The following is a 22,838-nucleotide window of genomic DNA, read 5'->3' as shown; positions in this document are numbered from 1 at the left end:
TGGAACGGGTTGCTTCTGGGTTTCGACACTCGCGCAGAAGACTAAATTGCACTTTGTGCATGCGCAGAAGCGCCGAATCGCATCATGAGCGTGCGCAGACACAATGCTGCAGGTTGCAAACGTGCCACCTGCACGGATCATATTCGCAACCCGAGGTTCCACTGTACATTATACAACACAACCCTTATGACCACCCTTCCCTCTCAGTCATGTAGGGTTTAATATATTTCCAAGAGCTCCTCCTTTGATTCTTCCACCATATGCCATATTTTAAACACAGTGAGGGGTGTGTGTGTGTGTGTGTGTGTGTGTGTGGTGTGTGTGTGTGTGTGTGTGTGTGTGTGTGTGTAAATAAGCCCCATCAGAACAGAAGTCTTTCCCCCTAATGACTTGCAACAGTTCTAGACCGAGTCCTTTTCAGAAACCTTTGGACATTTGGACATTGGCATTTGATGGCCAATGTTAACAGATCTTAATTAGGAACAATGTTTTATCTGCTTTTTATCATTTGCTTTTATTAGGTTCTAGAAGCACATTTCTAAAACTGCAGTATCTCCCAAGGAAAAGGAGAGAGGCATAAACACCTGGAATCAAGTGTTGGCTCCAGGTTTTGTTCACACTGCACATAGATAAAATATGGAATTCGCTCCCCCAAGATGTAGTGATGGACCTGATGGTCACTGTGTTGGACAAACTTAAAACAGAATTAGACACATTCTTGGAGGACAAGTCTATCACCAGTGGCTGCTGTTCTAGCTCCACTGTCAGAGGCAGCAGCAAATCCCTGAACCCAAGAGAGGAGAGTGCTGTTGCACTCAGGTCCTGCTGGCAGGCTTCCCATGGGCATATGGCTGACCACTGTGAGAACAGGATGCTGAACTAGATCCAGCAGTGCACTTCTAATGCTCTTATGATGCCCCAGCTCTCCCCCAAGTTGCCCCATATCACTGGCGCTGCCCATTCATTTGCCCTGTCAGCTTGTGTCTAAAAGGAAAGGGGAAGGGGAACGGAAGTTACTCCACCTTCTCCTTGCTGCTGCCACTGTTGACCTGCTTGGAGAGAGCAGGTCAACAGACAGTGATGGCAAAGAGGAGCAGCAGGGGTTGGCAGGGAGCGCTCGGGGTTGGCAGTGGGCTCTCTGCTAAGGGGCAGGCCTTGGCAGATGCCCAATGATGCTGACTTCTGACACTGGCCCTGCTTTGGACGTACGTCTCCAACAGCTGCAAACTTCTGAGCGTGTTGGCAGAAAGGCAGCACGTAGAGATAGGCACTATTTTAAAGACATTATTTTAAGCGAAAAGACTCCACTTAATGATACACTTACAACTCTAGCCCTTAATTGGGAGGGAGGAAAATCATATATTTTTCTAATGTGCAGTAGGTGGAGTATGGAACTTGTGGAGGTAAGACACACAATTATACACAGGGGGGAAACAAAGACTCCAGCTTCCTGAGAATCTCAGCTTTCATTTAAAACAAAGAAACATCAAGTGACCCTCTTGGCTGTGAACATATGCTGGGCAATGACTAGTGAATTCTTAGAAGCCTAAGGAGAAGGTGAAGAATGATTCTCAGTGGTTGGGACCTGGGCTTCTATGCATTGCCCCTCCCAGCAATAACTGGAATAAATTTATGCAAAATATTTCAAACACCCTGCTGAACAAATTATATGCACACTTGTGGAAACTTTCTCAAGGCATGCAACTTTCGCAGGTTGCAGAACTCAGCTTTATCTTGCATCATAAAGAGGATTGCCTGAGCACATGACTTTAATGCTACCATTCTTTAAAAATGCAGTGTACACCTAGGCTAGGATATAGGCTCCAATCCCCATTCAGCTACGAAACTCAAGAAGCTATTGTGAGCCAGTCAGTACCTCTCACTCAAACATATCTTGCAAAGAGACTGTGACTATTCCTTCCAAGCACCCCTATATAAGCCGCCCCACAAGAATAATAGGGTACAAAGAATTATAGAAAGAATACTGTAATAGGATACAAATGCACACACACAAATGAAAGATTCTGGGCAGGTTGCAACTCAGTATTCAAGGAAAGATTTGGTGCCAAACTTCCCAGGTTTAAGTCCAACTTTCTAACCCTACAGGCTCACAAAGCTACTTAAAGATCTAGTAAGTGACAAGCAGAATGAAATCCTTATCTAATTGAGGAACAACCCAAGAAGGTAACTTGTCATTAGGGTGTTGCTATGTAAAGTATTCCCATATTACATAGCATGGAAACGGATGCTGTGAGCAAGCTATCCCCAAGGGCAGGCAAGACGGTGAGACTATGATTAATTCTTTTCATGGTATCTGCCCTCTTGAAATTCGTGCTGGCTAGCAGCCTGCTCACCCCACCACGGTGTCCTGATCCTGCCATTTAGGGATCCACGTTGGATGGGTGTTCAAACACATTTGCCAACACAACCATTCGCAAACAAAAGAAAACCAGCACAACCACAGTCACTGTTATATATGCACCCTAGGAAAATTTAGGATCATTGTTCATGGGATGTGGAAATTAAATAGCCCTTCATTTCTAAAATGAGGTGCCAGTTCTCAAGTCTGCCCAGGAGGTGCATGTTTTGACCTGAAAGCTGCCCCACTCCCCAATTTCAGATAGTGCTGGCTGCAGTTACTGGCAAGGAAAATACTCCACACACATGCTCAAGCTACCCTTTTTTATTATTTCTTCTCATTTCCTAAATGCACAGAGAATGCATTAAGCTCTGGCTCAAATAATGTCCCAGTAGGCAAGAGAAACATGCAGACCACAAACATCAGTAAAACATTCTGAAGTCTTCCCTTTCAAGTCACTCTCCCAACCACTTCACCAAAAGGCAGGTCACAATTCATCCCTATTTTAAAGATTTGGGGAAACAAGGCTGAGAAGGAATGACCTGATCAGAGCTTCCCTTCAGAGCTGCCTGGAAAGGGAATACATATGCACACAAACAGGACACACGAAGGCAATATAGCTCTCTCACCGTGAAATTCCTCTCTATTCTGGGTCGTGCACGGCACTTCTGCCGAGCCATCCCTGCCCCGGCACGGCGCCACCGCTTCTCCCACCATTCGGTATTGTCGTTCCGCAAACTCGTCAACCAGATGCAACGGGGTTCGGGCAAGCTGCAATCTACGCCGACAGCTCGCTCAAAGCGCCAGCCTTTCCCTGCTCGTGCCACGCTCCACACGGCTTTGCCCACCACTGAGATGCCATGGTGCGGCGGGGCTGGAGGGCGTGGGGGTCCCCGTGGCCCGCCACCACAGGGAGCCCGATCCCCCCGGCTCGTACCTTCTTCTACCATTGCACTCCCAGATGAGGAAATTCCTGGCACAGAGGCAGCAAAGCTGAAGTGACAGAACCGGCAGATCGGAAGAAACTCGGGATAGGTGAATAAAGAGAGATTTCAAACTGGATCTTTTAACTCCTGGCGCCAGGCTGGTTAGGTTCCATCCACACTCTTTGGACAGTGGACGTTCTTCTCAACTGCTCTCGACAACTTCAGTAGGAAATCTGCTAGCTTGTATTTTGTTTTTTCCTCCTTATCCAAGATGTTGCTCTGTCTCAAGTCTCTCGTCTCATGTATCATGGGCAAAACATTGAGGATTTCCAAGTCCGGGCACGCCAGATATCTCCGCACACACACACACTCAGAGAGAAAACAGCAACTGGCCTTAGAATACCACACTCCTCTTCCTACAACAGGCGGAAGCAGAAAGGGAAAAGCCCTGAGACTGTACAGAGAAAACTAATTACATGGGGAGAAGTGGAGGAGGAGGAGGCAGCAGTGGCAGCAAATTCTGCCTGGTGGGAATGAGATGGATGCAAATCAGAGAGACTAGGTTGTGACTTGACAGCTAGGCAGACAGAAAGAGAATAGAGCTTCCCTCGTGTTCATTCCGCACAGACAGCCCTGCAGCTGCTCTGAGGTATCAGGCCATCTCTGCCCCACCCCACCCCTATGTGACCCAGCCCACTCCAGCTGACTCCATCTCAGTGTCCACGCCGGGGAGGGGGGATAGTGTTCTTGCTGGTGTTATGTTCTTTTAAATCCTCTGCATTTCTTCTAAATCACAGCATGAACATACAATTTCCTTCCTTCCTTCCTGAACTTATTTGAGAGTTGGAGCGCTCACCCACTTGCCAGAAAGAGAGAGATGGGGGACGGTTTTCCTTTCTCCCTGCGCCCCCCACCCCTGGCTCCCTGCATCCTGAGCACTGAGAAGCTCAGGGTCACGGCCAGATTTGGCCAACTCTAGCTTATGCATGAAATAACAGAACTCTTGCTAATTGGGGAGGAAGCAAAGAAACAGAGGAGCTTTAAGCTCAAGCTTGATTTTTTTTATATAAACCTCAGCCTATTATTGTGGCGCTTGTGTTTGTTTACACAATACCATCAGTGTACGTGGCATTTGACAGAATAATATAAGCAAGGGTAACAACAATTATAAAGAGAAGTCTCTGCCCCAAGGAGCGAACAATAACATATCAAGCATGTTCCGCAGAAATTTTAAAAAATCAGAACGCCATGACGACAGGGAAGGGAGTACAGTGGTACCTCGCAAGACGAATGCCTCGCAAGACAAAAAACTCGCTAGACGAAAGAGTTTTTGGATTTTTGAGTTGCTTCGCAAGACGAATTTCCCTATGGGCTTGCTTCGCAAGACGAAAACGTCTTGCAAGTTTGTTTCCTTTTTCTTAAAACCGTTAATACAGTTGCGACTTGACTTCGAGGAGCAACTCATAGCACGCGGTGTGGTAGCCTTTTTTGAGGTTTTTGAAGACTTTGGTGATTTTTGAAGCTTTTCCAAAACTTTTCCGAAACCGTGCTTCGCAAGACGAAAAATCCACAAGACGAAAAAACTTGCGGAACGAAATAATTTCGTCTTGTGAGGCACCACTGTATATGCATTTAGGACAGGGGTAGAGGACCTACAGCCCTCCAAAATTTTGTTGGGATTCCAGCTTCCATCAGCCACAGCTAGCACAGCCAATGGGTCAAGAGCGATGGGAACTTTACTTACTTACTTATTGCATTTATATCCCACCTTTTTCTCCAAAGAGCTCAGGGTGGTGTACATGGTTCTCCCCCTCATTTAATTTCCACAACAGCCCTGTGAGGTAGGTTAGGCTGAGTGGCTATGATTGGTTCAAGGTCACCCAGTAAGGTTCATGACCGCGTTCATGACTTTAACCACTACACCACACTGGTTTTCTGTAATCCTGCAACATCTAGAGGACCACAGGTTCTAACACACAGGGAATTTTGAAGAAATGAAGTCTTTGGTAGGGAGGATTTTAGTAGATCTGCAGCTTGGCTCATTTTTATCTGATCCACCAGAAGAAGCAGTTAGCACTGTTCTATGCATTCAGCTTTCTTCAAAGGGAAAGAATGCTGAAGACAGGAATGATCTCACACACACAGCCTGTGTGGATTGGTTATACTGGTGGCAGGCATGGTAGCAAGCTTTGGGTTCATGCATGCTTCTTCACCACATGGAAAACTTACAATGTTATAGTAAGACCCTGATAATACATGCATAAATTTATGCTGGCACAAGCAGGCATGATCTGCTTACGGGGTGGGGTGAGGGAGAGAAAGCAGCAGATGGATTGCAGAAACCAGGGCTCATTCACATGTGCATAAAAGAGGCATCTAAACATTACTCCCCGATGAGTTTTTTTGCAGCAACAATAAGTTTGTGAGTAGCATCAAGACTAGCACCTCCACTGCAAGTGCAGAGGCTTCCCGTATCTCAAGCCCCAAACACTTTCCTAAGGTCTTTCTATTTTGGCCATCATTAAGCCAGGAGAGAGCCAGGAATTCTGACTGCTGGAGACGTTTGCTAGAGAATTTTCACAGGATATTTAAAGCTCGTAATAATTTTCCATGTGATTCTTTAGTCAGCTGTCTTAGCCGGCAGCAGATTTTTGCTTCTGAATGGTTGTTACCTACACAACGCCCCAAAATACGGGATGCACCAGCGGAGGGCGGGGGCGAACAATTTATAAACATTTTCAAAACGTGCAATGAAAAGCTCCAATAAAAAAAAAAGTTTTGACACGTAATTGATTTTAGAACATACAAATATTCTGCTAACCCCTAAGGATTCAGGATGGTGCAGACTGTGATTTAACGAAACAATTCACAATCGCTGGAAAATTAAAGCAAGATAGGGAGGAGGTGAGATAGGAGAGGACATAAAATGCCTCCTAAAGTGTTTTAAGAGGATCAGCAAAAGAAGGGATTTCCTGTGTCCCCTTGTGCCCCTCCCAAGTCACATATGGCAAGACCAAAGCTGGACAGGTGCAAAGAGCCCCCCTCAAAATGTGGGGGGGGGGAGAAGAATAAAGAATGTTTCACTTTTTGATGAAGCTCTGGGCATGAAAAGCACAATGGCCTCCCCCAGTCCCCCCCCCCACCTCTGTAATCTTTATCCCAGTGTATCAGGCTAGCGAGTCACTTTTAAGTGGTTATTGGGAATAGGGAATAGCCTTGCTGCTGGGAGGGGACACGGGAATAAATTAACCCATTCGCCAATGCCCTCCTGCAGAATCAGCACCCTTGGGGATGCTAATCTGAGACTAACAAAGGAATCGTGGTGCTGCAGGCAGGGGCAATTCTATGGAGGCAATCCTGTTTAATGAGCTGGAACTAGCCGGCTGTGCATTTGGGGGAGGGGGGGAGAGGCACAACTAGATGGGATGGGATCCACGTCTGACACCAACCCGGTTTGGATAGCGTTCCTCCAGCCTGGAGAGGGGAGACTTACAAGCTGGCAAGGCACAGTATACGAAAAGCTTTTATCCACTGTGAGGGCTTAATTTGAGTTCGCTAGAGCCTGCTCTTTCTGAAAGAGCTTGGCCACAACTAGCAATAAAGGAAAGAATTATCCAAAAGCACATGCAGAGAGTGTAAAAAGGCACAAGCTTTTTAGAGGAGCAATCTGATCTGGGAGTGCCCACCCTGCCTGCCGTCCAAACGCACCTTTCCGCTTCAGGATCAAACTCTGCCACTGTTGTTAAAACTTTGATGCGGTACCTGGTCTAGACTGGCTGGTCTCACTAAGAATCTACCTCCACCCTAAACTCCGGAGTTGTTTGTGGTGTTTTTTGAAAACTTGAGAAAACCAGTAAGATGTAAATGAATAGATAAAAGTATGGACATTTGTGCAGTGCTTTTAATTATTATTATTTTTAAGAATTAAGCTGAAGAACTGGGAGACATCAGGCTGAAAACTGAAGTATCGTTTGAGGTGCTAATATCACTTGTATGTAAGTCTGCAATTAGAGTTAAAATACTGGGCTCACCCCACAGCCAAGGGATGCACCATAAGCTCTCTCTTATTACATCAGTCTTCATCATGAATAACTCTGTTATCAGAAGTACTGGCCAAAGGTATTACTTCCAGCATGCGTACACCTCAGTACCTTTTCCTGTTAGCAGTTACCACTCTTAGCAATTTTCAACCTTTTACTCTGTTAGCAGTTACCACTCTTAGCAATTTTCTAAGTGCTTCACATACATTTTTTCTGTAATCCTTACAATGGTTGTGTATTATCCCCACATTGCATCTAGGATTCTGAAGCTGAGTGAGTATGCAGCAAAGGTAAGATTGGAACTAGCAACTTCCTGATTCACAGCTCACACTCCTACCTGGCCTATGCTACAGCAACTGCCAAAATTAAACAGCTGGCACGTTTTAAACTAAAGACGTTAGAAAAACATCGGTGGAATACAGATGTAAACAACGACGCGAGAACCAGCAGGAAGTCACTCTTATTTAACATGTCCGCAGCATGCCTGGAACAACTGAGACCCTGCCCAGAATCTGTCTTGCAAGTAAAAGTTTCTAGCCCTCATGGCTGCATCGGAAAAATAAGGTCGGTAGTACACGTCACTGGAAATGGGGCTTAACTTTCAGAAACAAAAGCTGGAAAAGCCATCCATAGATACTGGGAGAAGGGAATCGTAGGTATATTTGGTGAAAGCGTAAGAGCCCAGCAAGGGAGGAAAGGGAGAAACCCTCAAACTAGTCAAGCTGGCTTAATATTTATTTTGGAAGCTGGGGGTAACTAAAACCTTCAGTCTGGTCTTGTCCAGTTACACAGGACCTGCCCCCCTTCCTCCAACCACAGGGTGCTGCTACTTAGGGGGAGGTCCTAAGAAGTATTCCAGCCATGCAAAGGCCCTGGGAGAAGCATGCAAAAAGGAAAAAAAAGGAAGGAGAGAAAGAAATATATGAACGTGCAAGGAGAAATACCAAGAATTGTTGGGATAGCAACCCCTGTCCTCGGAGAGCCAAGGACTTTTATCACCCACCGCACATTCTCTCCCCGGCTCCTGCGGTGTCTTTTCGTCTTTCATTTTTTCTCCACACATCCCGATCCATTTCAAATACCAGTAGAGTCTTTAAAAAATGAACTGACTATGGAATAGGATATCCCTCCCAGCTCCAAAGAAAGTATGTTTTGCTTTTTACCTAGACCAAGACTGCGGAAATATTAATTGAGCGTAAGTGCTTAACATTTTAGCTTCTGCACTGTTCACAATGAGGGCCATTTCACACACGAAGGCTGCAATCTTACACATTTACCTAGGAGTAAGCCCCACGAAAGACAATGGGACCTACTTCTGAGTAGATATGCCTAGAGCTGTATTATACACATACACATAATTTATTCAAGAAACTCAGAGAACTTTTGTGGCAGCATATAACTAACTAAATATTCAAACTCAGGGCAGGAGAGGGGAGACCAAGCACAGAAATTTGCATTTCTGAACAGCAGCTGTGTGCAAATTTCACATATTGGGCGGATAATTTGTGGTGGTCCAAGCCTTATTTTGTGGTGCATGCGTCCCGTTCCTTATTCATTTATACGTGTAACTGGCAAGGATTGGCATGGAAGCAACATGCTTGGCCCAAACATGATGTTAAGGCCTAATGTTCGAGACAGTTTCCTTCCTGGTGGTGCAGTTGTGCCACACTCCAAGGTGTATTTTGGAATGCAAACCCCTAGTCCCTCATTCATTTGGAAGTCAATGGACAATTATGGGCATGGGCCAGGGCACTTGAGTTGTGTCAGAATTAAGTGCTGGGTCAGCCACAGTGTGCTTCCAGATGACCTGTTTACTGAGCATTCATCCTGATTTGTTTGCAGAGATGTTTAAACCACCTAGGGTCAAAGCAAATGTTATTCCACACTTTCCAGTGCATTTTCCTTTCACTTTCCTTATTGCAAAAAAGTCTGATCTTTTGAAGAAGTGTGTTTGATGCTCAAGACTCCCCAATCTACTATACTTGTGCAACCTGAATTTTCTGGTATGTGACTGAATCTCACCTGAAAATCGCAAGAGTCTGGAAACTCTCACAGTGCCCAGGATACCCTAAGGTGGCAGTTTCCAAGCTGGGTTATAGTGTATGATTTGTGGAAGTCCAAAAGCAACTCAAAGACTGTCACCTTTGATTTATGAGAGTGCGGAAGCAGGTTCTGAGATAATAATAACGATCGGGCATTGACCAGAATTCCCAAATCCCGGGCCAATACCATCTAAAGCATCTAAAATGTCTCACTCAAGCTTTCCTTCTGTTCACAACAAAACCTTTTTTTAATAGAAAAAAAGGGAGGGAACAGAAACATGTGGGCTTTTAGATTTGTTAAATCAATAAAAGAGAATTTAAAAATTAGCACACTTGAGGGTAATTTTATAGTTGAACACAGTTGCATTATGAGATATTAGCACATCATAATGGGTATCAAGGTATCAGGGACAATATTGGATATCCATTCATGATACATAGAAGCAAGGCTGAATCTTAAGTACAGTCAGGGCTCAATAGGGCTATCCACAGAATCTGTCTTCAGTGCTCACTCTTCATGCGCAACAAAATGTAGTGAACGGGTTCAGATGTGGAAGACTGGATTGTATCACGTAATGCTAAGGGTCAGGGATGGAGATCACAGTTGTGTGTGTACGTAAGAATCACTATGTGAAAAATAATAATCCCCTAAATTAAGGTTACCAAACGTCCCCGTTTCCCGGGGACAGTCCCCAGATTTACAAATCAGTCCCCTGACAAAATCCATCTATTTAGTAGGAAGTTGAAAAGCGTCCCCAGATTCATTGAAAAAAATCTGGTAACCTTACCCTAAGTAGAAAATTAGCATACAGTGGTACCTCGGGTTAAGTACTTAATTCGTTCCAGAGGTCCATTCTTAACCTGAAACTGTTCTTAACCTGAAGCACCACTTTAGCTAATGGGGCCTCTTGCTGCCACCACTCCGCCACAGCACGATTTCTGTTCTCATCCTGAAGCAAAGTTCTTAACCCGAGGTAATATTTCTGGGTTAGCGGAGTCTGTAACCTGAAGCGTATGTAACCTGAAGTGTATGTAACCTGAGGTACCACTGTAGAAGGAAAGACCCTTTGCCTGATGTGCTTGTTTTCTACATGCAGGGGTAGGAAAAAACAAACAAGAGCACTCAAAATGACATCTCTCCCTGGCAGTCTGAAGTAATACAGTGGGCTGCCAGTCACATTTCTCCTTCCTTTGTTTATCTGCGCTTACCTTATATCACCTTTAGCGCAGAGTGCTTGCTTGAGTTGATTTTCCCTACAGGTTTGGGGAGGGGGGAACAATTAGCTGCTTAGCAGAGACCAGAAAACCAACCATTAAAGGAGGGCAAGTGGTTCTATTATCTCCTCCAGCTTTCCCTGCCTTTCTCCAGGGAGCTGCTTGATCCTTTCGCCTCTGAATGTTTCGAAACTTGCCCTGTTTTTTCCACCCGAGAAGGAAATTGTATCTGTCTCTCACCTACCCACTCCAATGGGTTGAAACGCAGTGGGGCGGGGAATTTTGAGTGGGGAAAATATGTGGAGGGGAAAGGATTAAGCAGTTCCTTTGCCCCACCCTTTGCTTCACTCTCACCTCAGCCTCCCCAGAGTTTCTTTTGTTTTGTTTTGTTTTAAGAAGTCAGGAAAATAGGGTTGCCATATCCCCATAATTCCCTGGACATATCCGGGAATACTGCAGTCGGCAGTAGTGCCCTGGTGGAAATCAGTAAAATGTCGGGGGAAATCCGGGTGCATGGCAGCCCATGTCGGCCAATTTTTGCTGGTTTTCCATAAAAAACAGTTTTAAGAAGGTGACAACTTCTGGATTTTCACGGTTTGAAATATGGCAACCCTACAGGAAGATGCTACACGTATCTGCTGTGTAGTGTCTGGGTTTGGTTCTTACTGGGGTGATAAAGTGATAACCTGAGCCATACTACATCGGACTGTTTGTAGGAAGCTCGCATGACTGAATGTTTCTCCATTAAATAAACATAAATAAGCAAATCCCTCCCACATAGCAAAATAGTACGAAACTGAGAGAAAGCCAGGTGTACAGTTTTCTATGTGCGAGGAATTTGGGTCTTCAGTCATCCGACCAGCCCACAGTCTGAAGGGATTCAGTTCAGACACGGGTTTTATTACCTCAGTGAGGCTTTATCAAGTCGCAATGAATGTATAGCGATGTTTCCACAGAGCCAAGCAGAGAGAGAGGGCTGCCAAAGATGCTCACAAAACCAAACATGGCTGCCCTGCTGTCATAAGCAGGCCTCAAAAGCACCGCCACACACACATTGCCTTCCACTTCGTTGCTACCCCCCCAAAAAATGACAAAAATCCTCCGAAACCACCACTTTCATGTCCGTCAGGCCCTTCCCCGCTGGATCTTGGATGGCATTTTTGTGCCCTGTTCAGACTCACCCGCATTCTCTTTTCCTCACATGTCTCAACAAGCCCAAGTTACAGAGCCTGAGGAACAAGACAGGGCTCTTTGCCTCTGCACAGCTGTCAGCCGTGACACAAGAGGGCTGAGCAGGGAGGGGATGAGGAAGAAAAGCCTTTGTTTCCCCAACTGCCCAATAAAACTATTTTTAAAAATGCAGCAGTCCAGCCACACTTGAAATGCGAGGAACTTTTTCCTGCCTATACAGCCAAAGCTCAGGCCCAGAGTTCAGCATCAGCCGTCGCATTCGCACACCAATTATTTCAGTATGAGAGAGAAAGCTGAACTTGATGCGGAAGACTACCATATAAAAGCTTCCACAACGAGCAAAAACAACAAGAGGAACAGTGGTTATATTATTATTATTATTATTATTATTATTATTATTATTATTATTATTAGTTTATATATTAATTGCACTTTTTAGTCACTTTTTTCAATAAAAGTGTCCAAGCACAACTTTAAAACCAAGCATATACGGTAAATACTTGTATCATGCAAACAGTAAAATAAAATATACCAAATGCAAAATTTACAATGGGTAAGTTAGCACACAACACGCTAAGCTAAACCTTGGGTGGAATCTACACACATAAAAAAAAAAAAAACCACTGTGAAAATGCTTTTTTTAAAAAACATGTTTTGAAATATACATTGAATTTGGCATAGCTCACTCTTGCCACCTAGTGTCACATCTGTATACTGCACTTTACAATACATTGAAAATGTTTTATTTGCAGCTGTATAGCTGAGTCCTTGGTTTAGTGTGACTGCATGAACATGTGGGCTCCTGGAAATGAGTCTGCAGCTGTTTTTGCTGCCCTGCTACACTAAACTACGCCAAGGTTTGCCTTAACATATCATCCAAACCAGAACTTATGGTTAACTCTCTCCTCGCTATCCACAAGCTGTAGCCAAGGCTTGGATTAGCAGGTCCTGTGAACCAGGGCAGTTAAAACTATAAACAAACACACAAATGTAAAAAAAATAAACGCTTGCACTTAAGAGGAGTTTAGATAAAGCAACCTTGTGTGCACAGTCAACGGTGCATGCAAGATACACCTGTGACAAATTCGCTAGCCCAACCTGTTTTGCATTCTAGAAAACTGAATTCCATTCTAGTTCCAACAAGAGGCTGACCCATTGACCCGTTTCAGATTATTTGTTCTCACCCAAAAAAATCTAGGAGTTTTCACAGGTGGCTCTATGAAGGAGAAGAAGAAAAAAAACAGATTTCTTCTCCATGTTCACAAACTGAATGAAGGGACAATACTGATCAAATGTATGTTTGGATTTCAAACAGCTCTCTCCCACTTTTTATATTACGTTAACTTGAAGAGACTCACGTTCCAGTCCCTGCTCAGCCATGAAGCTCATTTGGTTGGGCCTTGGACCACTCTCTATTTCTCTCAGCCTAATCTAGGTCACAGGACTGTTGTGAGGATAAAATGAGGGAGCTTCATGGAAGAAGAGTAAGATAGGAATATCGCAAAATGTGTTATAAATTTCACGGCAGACGCATTAGAGACCAAAAAGCATTGTCAGCTTCACTTGAGAAAACCCTTTTATTAACCCATCAGAAACTTGCTGTATTAACACCTGGATTTCATCCCTGGATGAAAGTACAGTGGTACCTCGGGTTACATACGCTTCAGGTTACATACGCTTCAGGTTACAGACTCCGCTAACCCAGAAATAGTACCTTGGGTTAAGAACTTTGCTTCAGGATGAGAACAGAAATTGTGCTCCAGAGGCACGGCGGCAGCAGGAGGCCCCATTAGCTAAAGTGGTGCTTCAGGTTAAGAACAGTTTCAGGTTAAGAACGGACCCCTGGAACGAATTAAGTACTTAACCTGAGGTACCACTGTATTCATGCAATACTCGCCTCCTGGTATGGGAGAATGTGATGCTAATGACCAATACCAAAATGTAGGCTTGTGTGTTGTGCACGCTGCTTTATGGAAGTGAGTCGTGGGCAACTTACAACTGCCAGGAGCGGCGCCTCAACGCCTTCCACATGCACTGCGTCAGGAAGATTTTGGACGTCACATGGCAGGACACGGTCTCAGGTAAAGATGCGCTTTCCCAAACCCATATTCCCATGAACCCATGGGTGTGAACCCATATTCACACTCCTGTCTCAGCGACACCAACACTGGCTTGGTTACATCCACAGCATGGAAGATGGTAGGATCCCCATTGACATGGTCTACAGGGAAGTGGCTTCAGGCTCCAGGCCCAGAGCAATTCTGCATTACAAATATGTCTGCAAATGAGGCTTTAAGGCTGGCTATTATATCACATCACCAACACATACTGTGTTACAGACATACATTAGATAATAAGAAAGGAATAGCATAAATATAAGACATATACAGTGGTACCTTGGTTTAAGAACAGCTTAGTTTATGAACAACTTGGATTAAGAACGCTGCAAACCTGGAAGTAGGTGTTTTGGTTTGTGAACCTTGCCTTGGAATAAGAACATGTTTCATTTACTGTTGAGTGTGTTCCATTTGTAAATTGAGTCCGCCGCTGCTATGGGAAAGCACACCTTGGTTTAAGAACGCTTTGGTTTAAGAACGGAGTTCCGGAACGGATTATGTTCGTAAACCAAGGTACCACTGTATATGTGATTAATAATGGTAACATAACTTATTCCTCTGGTTTATTTAACTCATATATCTTAACTTTTACTCCCACTCTTTCCATGGCTTCCTATTTGCTATCATTTTAACTGTGTTTTCTTATTCTACTAGATTATTTTCATTACCTTACATTCTCTCACATTCCACCTTCTACAGCTGAGTATTTTTTGTCAGTCTGTTATGATTATTTTTCCATATAATTTATATATAATGTCCAGTCTTCTTTTAAACTATTACCATCTTTATTTCTTAATCTATTTGTCATACTGGCTAATTCTATATTCAGTGGTACCAGAGTTTTTGAACGTAATCCGTTCCGGAAGACTGTTCAAGTTCTGAAATGTTCAAAAACCAAAAACTCTGTACGAAAGTCTCAATACAGAAAACTCAATACGGAAACCACATGGCATGTTTGACTTCTGAGGCGTGTTGGAAAACCGAAGCATTTACTTCCAGGTTTACGGCGTTCGAAAACCCGAAATGTTTGTCAACGAAGACGTTCAAAAACCGAGGTACCACTGTATTCTAAAATTTTAAAATTGCATTCTTCTCTTGATGGTACTGCATCTGTTCTCTACTTTTGTGCCACCAGAATTCTGGCAGCTGTGGTCATTTACATTTGGTTTTGGGGGGGGATTTCTGTAATTATTATTCCCAGAAGGAAAGCTTCTGGGTTTTTGGCAAACGTTCTTTAAAACATTTTCTTCAGTTCATTATACACCATCTCCCAGAATTCATTTATTATCCTGCAAGACCACCATGCATGATATAGACTGCGCCAACTGCTTCTGAAGGCTGGCTATATCAACCCCTTTGTGTGGGAATCCCTTCAGGATGACCAAAGTGCCTGGAGACAGACAGTCAGGTTGTGTATCCACAGCAATGACCAGAGGAGGAATGTCCACTAGGAGGAGCACAGAAAGAAGAAACACCAGGATGCATCTGCAGCAGCACAATTGTAGGCCTTCATCTGCCCCAGCTGCAACAAAACATAGCTCTCCTGTATCGGTTTCTACAGCTACAGCAGACGCTGTAAATCTCCAGCAGTTTGAGTTCACCCCCAGAGGCGCACTCCTCCATTGTCTCCCGAAATAGACAGATGCCAACAACAACAAATGAAATCATTTAGGGTGGATTTTACTTCAAACGATCTAGAAGATTCTGCAAATTCACAACAAGGTGTGGAGCCAATTGTTGGCAGGATATTCACTAGAAGTCTGCTACAGCCATACTCCAGAGCCTATACTGGCTCCCTATAGCCAAATACAATTCAAGGAGCTATGTTTTTTTTTACTCTTAATAAGAATCAAGCCGCAGTTACCCCCGGAAAGCCATCATTTCCCAGTACTCAGACTGCCCAGAGAAATTGCTGGGAAAGCACATTTCCTACATCACAAATCTGAATTCTCAACCACACACACTTTGCTGTGGGGATGAGAACAGCAGCGATGTCATAAGCACACTACTGTGTTGTGCTTTGGCATCAATGCCAGATGTGTCACAAATTTCTTCCACATTCAGATGTGCCACTTCAAAACACGATGTTTACCAAAAAAAAAAAGGCCAATTTTGTGTCGCCGCCCCCACTTCCCGCAGTTGCTGTGTGCGATCATCTTCTGTAGCAATACAAACTACACTGGAAATCTTAAAAGAAACAAAACCACAGCTGTCCTCCAGCAACAAAACTAGCCCTAACAACTGGTTATTGACCAAAATGTGTATGTGCAGAGAGAGAGAGAGAGAGAGAGAGAGAGAGAGCCCTGACTCCTCACTTTGCGTGGGAATGGAGACAACTCTTGCAGCAGGTAACAAGCAGCCAAGGGAGATTCCCAACAACTCTGAAAACCACTTTGTGTGGAAGAGGCATACTAATTGCACAAAATCCCATCCAATAGTTTAGATTATTTAGCAGGTGCACTTCTGGCTTTCTACTGAGACAGAGGAACTACAGGAGACAGCAGGGTGTGATGTGAGGGAGGATTTACGGTGTGGTGATTGGACTTAATTTTGAGACAGGGCTTAAGGCTGAGCCAGAAAACTTGTTTTCAGTGCTAGAGGGCTCGGCTCCAGATACAGGAAGCAAGAATTATGGGAAAAATGCATTCAAAGTACATGCAAAGTGTCTTCCCTTCATCACTAAATAACCATAATTAGCAACACACATCATTCATAAGAAAAGGGGGTTTCCAAGTTAGGAGGAATAACATAACTGCAAAACTGAGCAGGGTGGGAAAGGAGCTTAACTTGGAGGTAGAATACATGCTTTGTGCATGCAGAAAGTCTCGGATTCACTTCCTGGCCTTTTCAGGAAAGACCTCCTTCCTGATTCTCTTCTGAAACCCTAGAGAATCTCTGTCGCTCAGTAAAGACCAGAGATTCCCACACTGTGGTTCATGGACCACCAACAGTCTGCGGGTTTCATTCAGGCCATCTGTGGCACATCTCTGGATTTCTGGCTAAAGACGGGAGATGGTCCATCCATTGCATTAAATATTCATATTGACTATTAATTGCATTTTCATTGCTTCTTTTATTTCTTACATTGCATTTTATCGCATTGCACTTTGAATTTCAAGGAATTCAAAGTGTATTGCAATAAAACACAATGTATAAAAAGCAATAAAAATATAATTGAAAATAATACAGCATCTAGCACAGTGCACTGCAATTGCAACCACATGGAGAAAAACCATTAAGTGGCCTGCCAAGAACCAAATCAATTTCCAAGTGGTCCCTGGGAGGGAAGCACTGATATAGAAAATACTGAGCTAGATGGAGCAATTGCCCGACTTGGTATAAGGCAACTTGCTATGTTCATTCTTTCCTTAGTCAATAGCTGTGTTTGCAGGTCATCGAACATATCCTAGCTACTGTGAATGAGCATCATGTCGGGACTCACAGCCTGCTCACACTCACTCCCTTCACGCAAGCAGATGAAACTAACCAAGAAGAGCTAGCTTCTTATGAGACATGGAAACCCAAAATCCCTAGTTCGTTGCTCTCAAACAAGCCAGGATTCATAAGCCAATTTCAAGCCCTGGTTTACGATTTCGGTTTGTTTGGGAACAACTAATCAGGATGCTGCTTTTGCGTGTCACATAAATAAGCTAGTTCTTCACGGTTAGTCTTACGCACTTGCACAAAAGGGTGAACAAATGGGCTGCACACACTGACATGCTGCTCTTTCACACTGAGCCAGAATGAGCCAGGAGTCCTGGCTTACTGTGATGTGCACATAGGGCCATTTCCCTTATTTGTCATATTTAATTTTTAAAAGTTGAAGCATGGGAAGTGTGGAAAGGGAATTGAAGCCAAATATTCTGTTGCCCGTCACTTTCAGGATTGAGAGCGGTGGAACCACAGCTCTGGAGATGGTGGAAATAATAATAATAATAATAATAATAATAATAATAATAATAATAATAATAATAATAATACCACCCATCTGGCTGAGTTGCCCTAGCCACTCTCTAGCTACAGAGACACTAAAGCCATTTGATTTCACTCAGATGTATCACTGAAGCTGATTAAAAAAACACCCCCTCCTTCAATCTGGAATGCGCCCTGCAATCTTCCCCTAACTAAAAGAGAAAGCAGGAGGTGAAACACTGAAGAGGTGGGGTTCTCTTTCACCTACAAAATAGTTATTAACAGCTTGAAACGCAGAAAAAGGTCAGGCAGTGTTCATCAGGGCAAATTCTACACGCAAGAACGCCGGAGCAGCTGGACTCCTTCCAACATACTTGGGAGTTTTGCACAGGAGCGCCCTAAATAGACAGTCATGCCGAGAGAAAGCAGAAATTTCCCAGAATGCAACTCCCATCATCAGGCCGCTCTGCCTCGTAAACACAAACACACACACACAGAAACAGACACCGTTCTCTCGGGAGCTTCCCCATGGACTGCAGAGCCCTCTGCTGATTCAAAGCCGTAAACTCCTGGAACCAGGGGGAGAAACCAAGGGAACCTATAAACTGATTCAGATTCCATGTTTATAGTGCAACAATTGAATGTCGGTTTGCTCATTTGTTTCCCCTTCAACGACAAGATGTTTGTCGCTTTTATGGATATAACACTTTCCTACAAATCTTCAGTGCTGCTGTCACCCAGGATAGCTGCAATCTGGAACGTTGCCTGTAACCAGTGTTCGAAATTCCCATTGTTCTAGGCGCATTTTGTTAATGGGGAATTTCATTATAGCATGAGCAGTTTCTGAGCTCTGTGCGTAGTACTGAGCCTACGATTTTATATTAAAACTGCAGAGTGGAAGGAAAGGAGGGCCTTTTTCTGCCTCCCCACTTCTAACTACTCCCTGAAGACTGGAGAAGAGACCCTCTTAAGAATATTAGGAGGGTGGGCAGGTGAAGGACTAGACCATGTGAAAATTGAACATAATGTTTTATGTTGCAGTTCAATCAATTTCAGTTTTGTATTCTTGATATAAAAAATTGTGCCTAGACATTGTTGTTGCGCCCATAACCTAGGTTCAAGGTACCATTTAGCTCCTAGCTTTTATATCCCTGTTTCTAACACTGCCTGTAATATGGCTGTCACATTGTGCCATCAGTACCTATTGGATAACACCCCCTTGATAATGTGCAATAAAATTGCCCATACCCCATGACCACTCCTTGTTGTGACCCAAAGCCTGTAGCCAACCTACAAAGAGAGACCTACTGAGGACTCCCAGGTGAGGACTAGCCTAGTAAGCTACCTAGGACCAGGGCTTTTTTTCCCCAGCCAGAACCCCTCAGGTGGGCACTATTGCTATCCTAAGACAAGGGAGCTGTTCGTGGTGAGTTCTGGCACCTCTTTTTCTAGAAAAATAGCACTGTCCATGACTATGTGTTTTCAGGTATCAGAGCTGTCTCAAGAGCTGTGAAATATCATCCCCTGTGTGAAGTCTTCAAATTGTCCAGGTCTTGGCCTTCTGCCCTTCCTTGGTCAACACAGAAATATCTACTGTCTGCTGTACTTCTGGCTCCAGCTCCAAGTATCATGTTCCAGGAAGTGGTGGCTGGTGCGAATTGGGACTTGCAGAAGGTAGGGAGACCCAACAAGAGGTGATGCCAGAGCTGGCTGAGAGTAAGCTGAGGTTGGTGGGGCAGGGTCCCACTCACTTTAATAGACCAACCTTGCTGGAGGGCCAGCAAGAAACAGCAGGATCCTGAGCTGGGAAACGCTGATCTTTGGTCTTGATTTAGGTACAGATGCCCATATCCCTGAATCTGGCCCTGACAAACAGAGAGCAGGTAAGCTATCCAGAAAGTTGCCTGCAAAACACGTAGCCCCAGATGACTCAAAACAGTGAGTCAAGTCATGTATATCAAATTAATGCGCAAGAGAATTAATCTCCAGGCCCAAATATTTTTTTAAAAATCCGAAGTTGCTCGTGAGTATCCTTCCACTGAGTCATCCCAAAGGAAAACCTGGTACAGAGGTGCAATTCCACACTTCCTGTTTATATCTGTGGGTAGTTTCTAACACCTCCAGATGAAAGAGGGAGTGGAGGGAGGAAAACCCTGATCATAACAGAGGAAACTCTCCCCCGGCTGCAGTTATTCAGCACAGAGGCATCAAAATATAACCTGATGCGGCTGGAGCTTTGGAAAGTTCTCACGGCACAATTTCAACAGATCACATTTTATATATCTGTAAAAGCCAGCATTGCATCACACTATTAAATTCTGCTGGCTGCACTAAAATGGGGCTGTCCAGAGATACGGAGGTAGGGGCCGTAGAGATAGGACCCTCTACTATTTCAAAGGGGTCCAAGTGCAATCCTTTATAATATCCTATAAAACTGAATGGCTGCCATTCACTCTGGGGAGAGTGGGCAGGGACAATATTGCAGTGGGGACAAAACTCAGCGCCCCCGACACTGCACTGGATGTCCCAGTCACAAACACTTCCCACTAGGCAGAAGGACGCTTAATGCCCTTTTTGCCTTTTCTTTCTGAATGTAGAACCAAGGTTGCAAAAGTAGGGGATAAAATCTTTCTGGAAAAACACCCCTAAAAAAAGAAGACGCAAAACCAGAATTCCGTTTGGCAGGAGCACAGCTTCTGGTCTGGAAAAAGGCATAGAGGCTGCACGTTAAACCACTGATTCTCACTTGCAGAGGAGCACCTCATTTTCCAACAAGCTCAAGAACAGGCGAAGGATCACTCTTCAGTTCATTTGCATGTACGGATGGGGAAAATTCCCCAACACTAAGACTTTCGGAGTGGGAGGCAATCTATCAGTTCCTTCCTCCATATCTTAGGACACTGCTGGTTTTCACCCGGTTTCACAACTTGAAGGGATGATGCCTAACCTCATACCAAACACCACCCACACTTTAAATTCTTCATCATCTTTTATAATAATAATTTTATTATTTATACCCTGCCCATCTGGCTGGGTTTCCCCAGTCACTCTGGGCGGCTTACAGAATATACTATAAAACATAATAAAGCATCATTAGATGAAATTCATTTCTATGTGCCTCCTCTATATGAGGCAAGGCAGACACCAGCAAGGGGCTTTTGGCTAAGGTGCCCCAGCTACCAAAGGGGACTCTTGCCTGGTGCCTGCACTATGATCCTTCGCATGCCAGGAAAAGACCTTTTAAGAATTACACCGGCTGCTTTGTCTGCCACGGTGCTTCATTTGCCCTACTGTATTTATTATTATTATACCTGAAGGTGAGAGCCAGTGTGGTGTAGTGGTTAAGAGCAGTAGTCTCGTAATCTGGGGAACCGGGTTCGCGTCTCCGCTCCTCCACATGCAGCTGCTGGGTGACCTTGGGCCAGTCACACTTCTTTGAAGTCTCTCAGCCCCACTCACCTCACAGAGTGTTTGTTGTGGGGGAGGAAGGGAAAGGAGAATGTTAGCCGCTATGAGACTCCTTCTCCGTGAAAAGCGGGATATCAAATCCAAACTTCTTCTTCTTCTTCTTCTTCTTCTTATTATTATTATTATTATTATTATTATTATTATTACTATTTATACCCCACCCATCTGACTGGGTTTCCCCAGCCACTCTGGGCAGCTTCCAACAAAATATTAAAATAAGTGGTATTTCCCTAAACAGGGCTGCCTTCAGATGTCTTTTAAAAGTAAGATAATTGCTTATTTCCTTGACATCTGATGGGAGGGTGTTTCACACGGCGGGCACCACTACTGAGAAGGCCTCTGCCTGGTTCCCTGTAACTTGGCTTCTCACTGTGAGGGACCTGCCAGAAGGCCCTCGGAGCTGGACCTCAGTGTTCGGGCTGAACGATGGGGGTGGAGACGCTCCTTCAGGTATACTGGACCAAGGCCGTTTAGGGCTTTAAAGGTCAGCACCAACACTTTGAATTGTGCTCAGAAACGTACTGGGAGCCAATGTGGATCTTTCAAGACCGATGTTATGTGGTCTCGGTGGCTGCTCCCTGTCACTAATACATTTCAAGTCACTGTGAAATGAGGAAAGGAATAAACAACAACAGGGCTGACTTCCATTTCAGCCATTAATACTGATGAAATTAATATTGATATTTTTTTTTTAAAAATCCTTGGGGTCCTTTAAGAGAGACCAACATGCTTTAAAAGAAAAATGTTATCTGCTGTAGAAGGCACCAAGATTGCTAGCATTTCCCCACCCCACTGAGAGAACAAAAGATAAATCCTGTCCCTAAGGACCAGCTGTTGTTGTGTTATACACTGTTAGCTGCTCCTGCTGCCCAGCCGCCTGCCCCAGTGGTTCAGGGACAAACCTCACAGCAAGCCACTCCAAGCACACATCCTGTCCTGACATCTGCAGCTGGCCCATTTGGCAGCAGAAGGACATGTGCTGACCTCCTGGCACAAAAGTCGAAGGGGCTGGTAGAGGTGACGTCACGCTCCAAAGACAGTGGAGAGAGAGGCAGAGAAGAGATGAGAACATAAAAGGAGGAATGGTGATCCAGAAATTACCGTACTTTTCCGTGTATAAGACGAGGTTTTTCCCCTGATATATTAATTTCAAAAATTGGGGATCGTCTTATACATGGAAAGTACAGAGTGGGGACGGCATACTGGTTGCTGCTGCCAGCAGGATATTGTCAGCGGCAACTGTGCGGCTGATTGGTGGCTGCGGCAAGGGCTGCTGTGGACTGGCTGTTGTTGCCTCTTGGGCTTGCCGATCAGAAGGCCAGCGGTTCGAATCCCCATGACGGGGTGAGCTCCCGTTGCTCGGTCCCAGCTCCTGCCAACTTAGCAGTTCGAAAGCTCACGGAAAAAAGTGCAAGTAGATAAATAGGTACCGCTCCGGCGGGAAGGTAAGCGGCATTTCCGTGCGCTGCTCTGGTTTCAGTGTTCTGTTGCGCCAGAAGCGGCTTAATTATGCTGGCCACATGACCCAGAAAAACTGTCTGCGGACAAACGCCGGCTCCCTCGGCCTG

At 44.5% G+C, this 22,838-nt stretch overlaps 1 protein-coding gene across 5 annotated transcripts in view; it reads right to left on the bottom strand.

Moving 5' to 3' along the window:
• Positions 1–22,838, bottom strand: part of ARHGAP23 (Rho GTPase activating protein 23) — a 179,526-nt gene that overhangs the window by 91,622 nt on the left and 65,066 nt on the right. For 2 of the 5 annotated variants that reach the window (XM_081166020.1, XM_081166022.1), the window contains exon 1: positions 2,989–3,870. The exons of the other annotated variants lie outside the window; for them this stretch is intronic. In XM_081166020.1, the coding sequence (XP_081022146.1) occupies positions 2,989–3,309 (321 nt within the window). In that variant the 5' untranslated portion in view covers positions 3,310–3,870. Of the gene's footprint in view, positions 1–2,988; positions 3,871–22,838 lie in introns of those variants that run through there. 5 annotated transcript variants of the gene reach the window in all.

This window comes from Podarcis bocagei (assembly GCF_964188305.1).
Source record: "Podarcis bocagei genome assembly, chromosome: 13".
In the NCBI taxonomy this organism is placed as follows: domain Eukaryota; kingdom Metazoa; phylum Chordata; class Lepidosauria; order Squamata; family Lacertidae; genus Podarcis; species Podarcis bocagei.
Note: the sequence above shows the minus strand (reverse complement) of the source record. Positions and strands in the feature narration are given on the sequence as shown.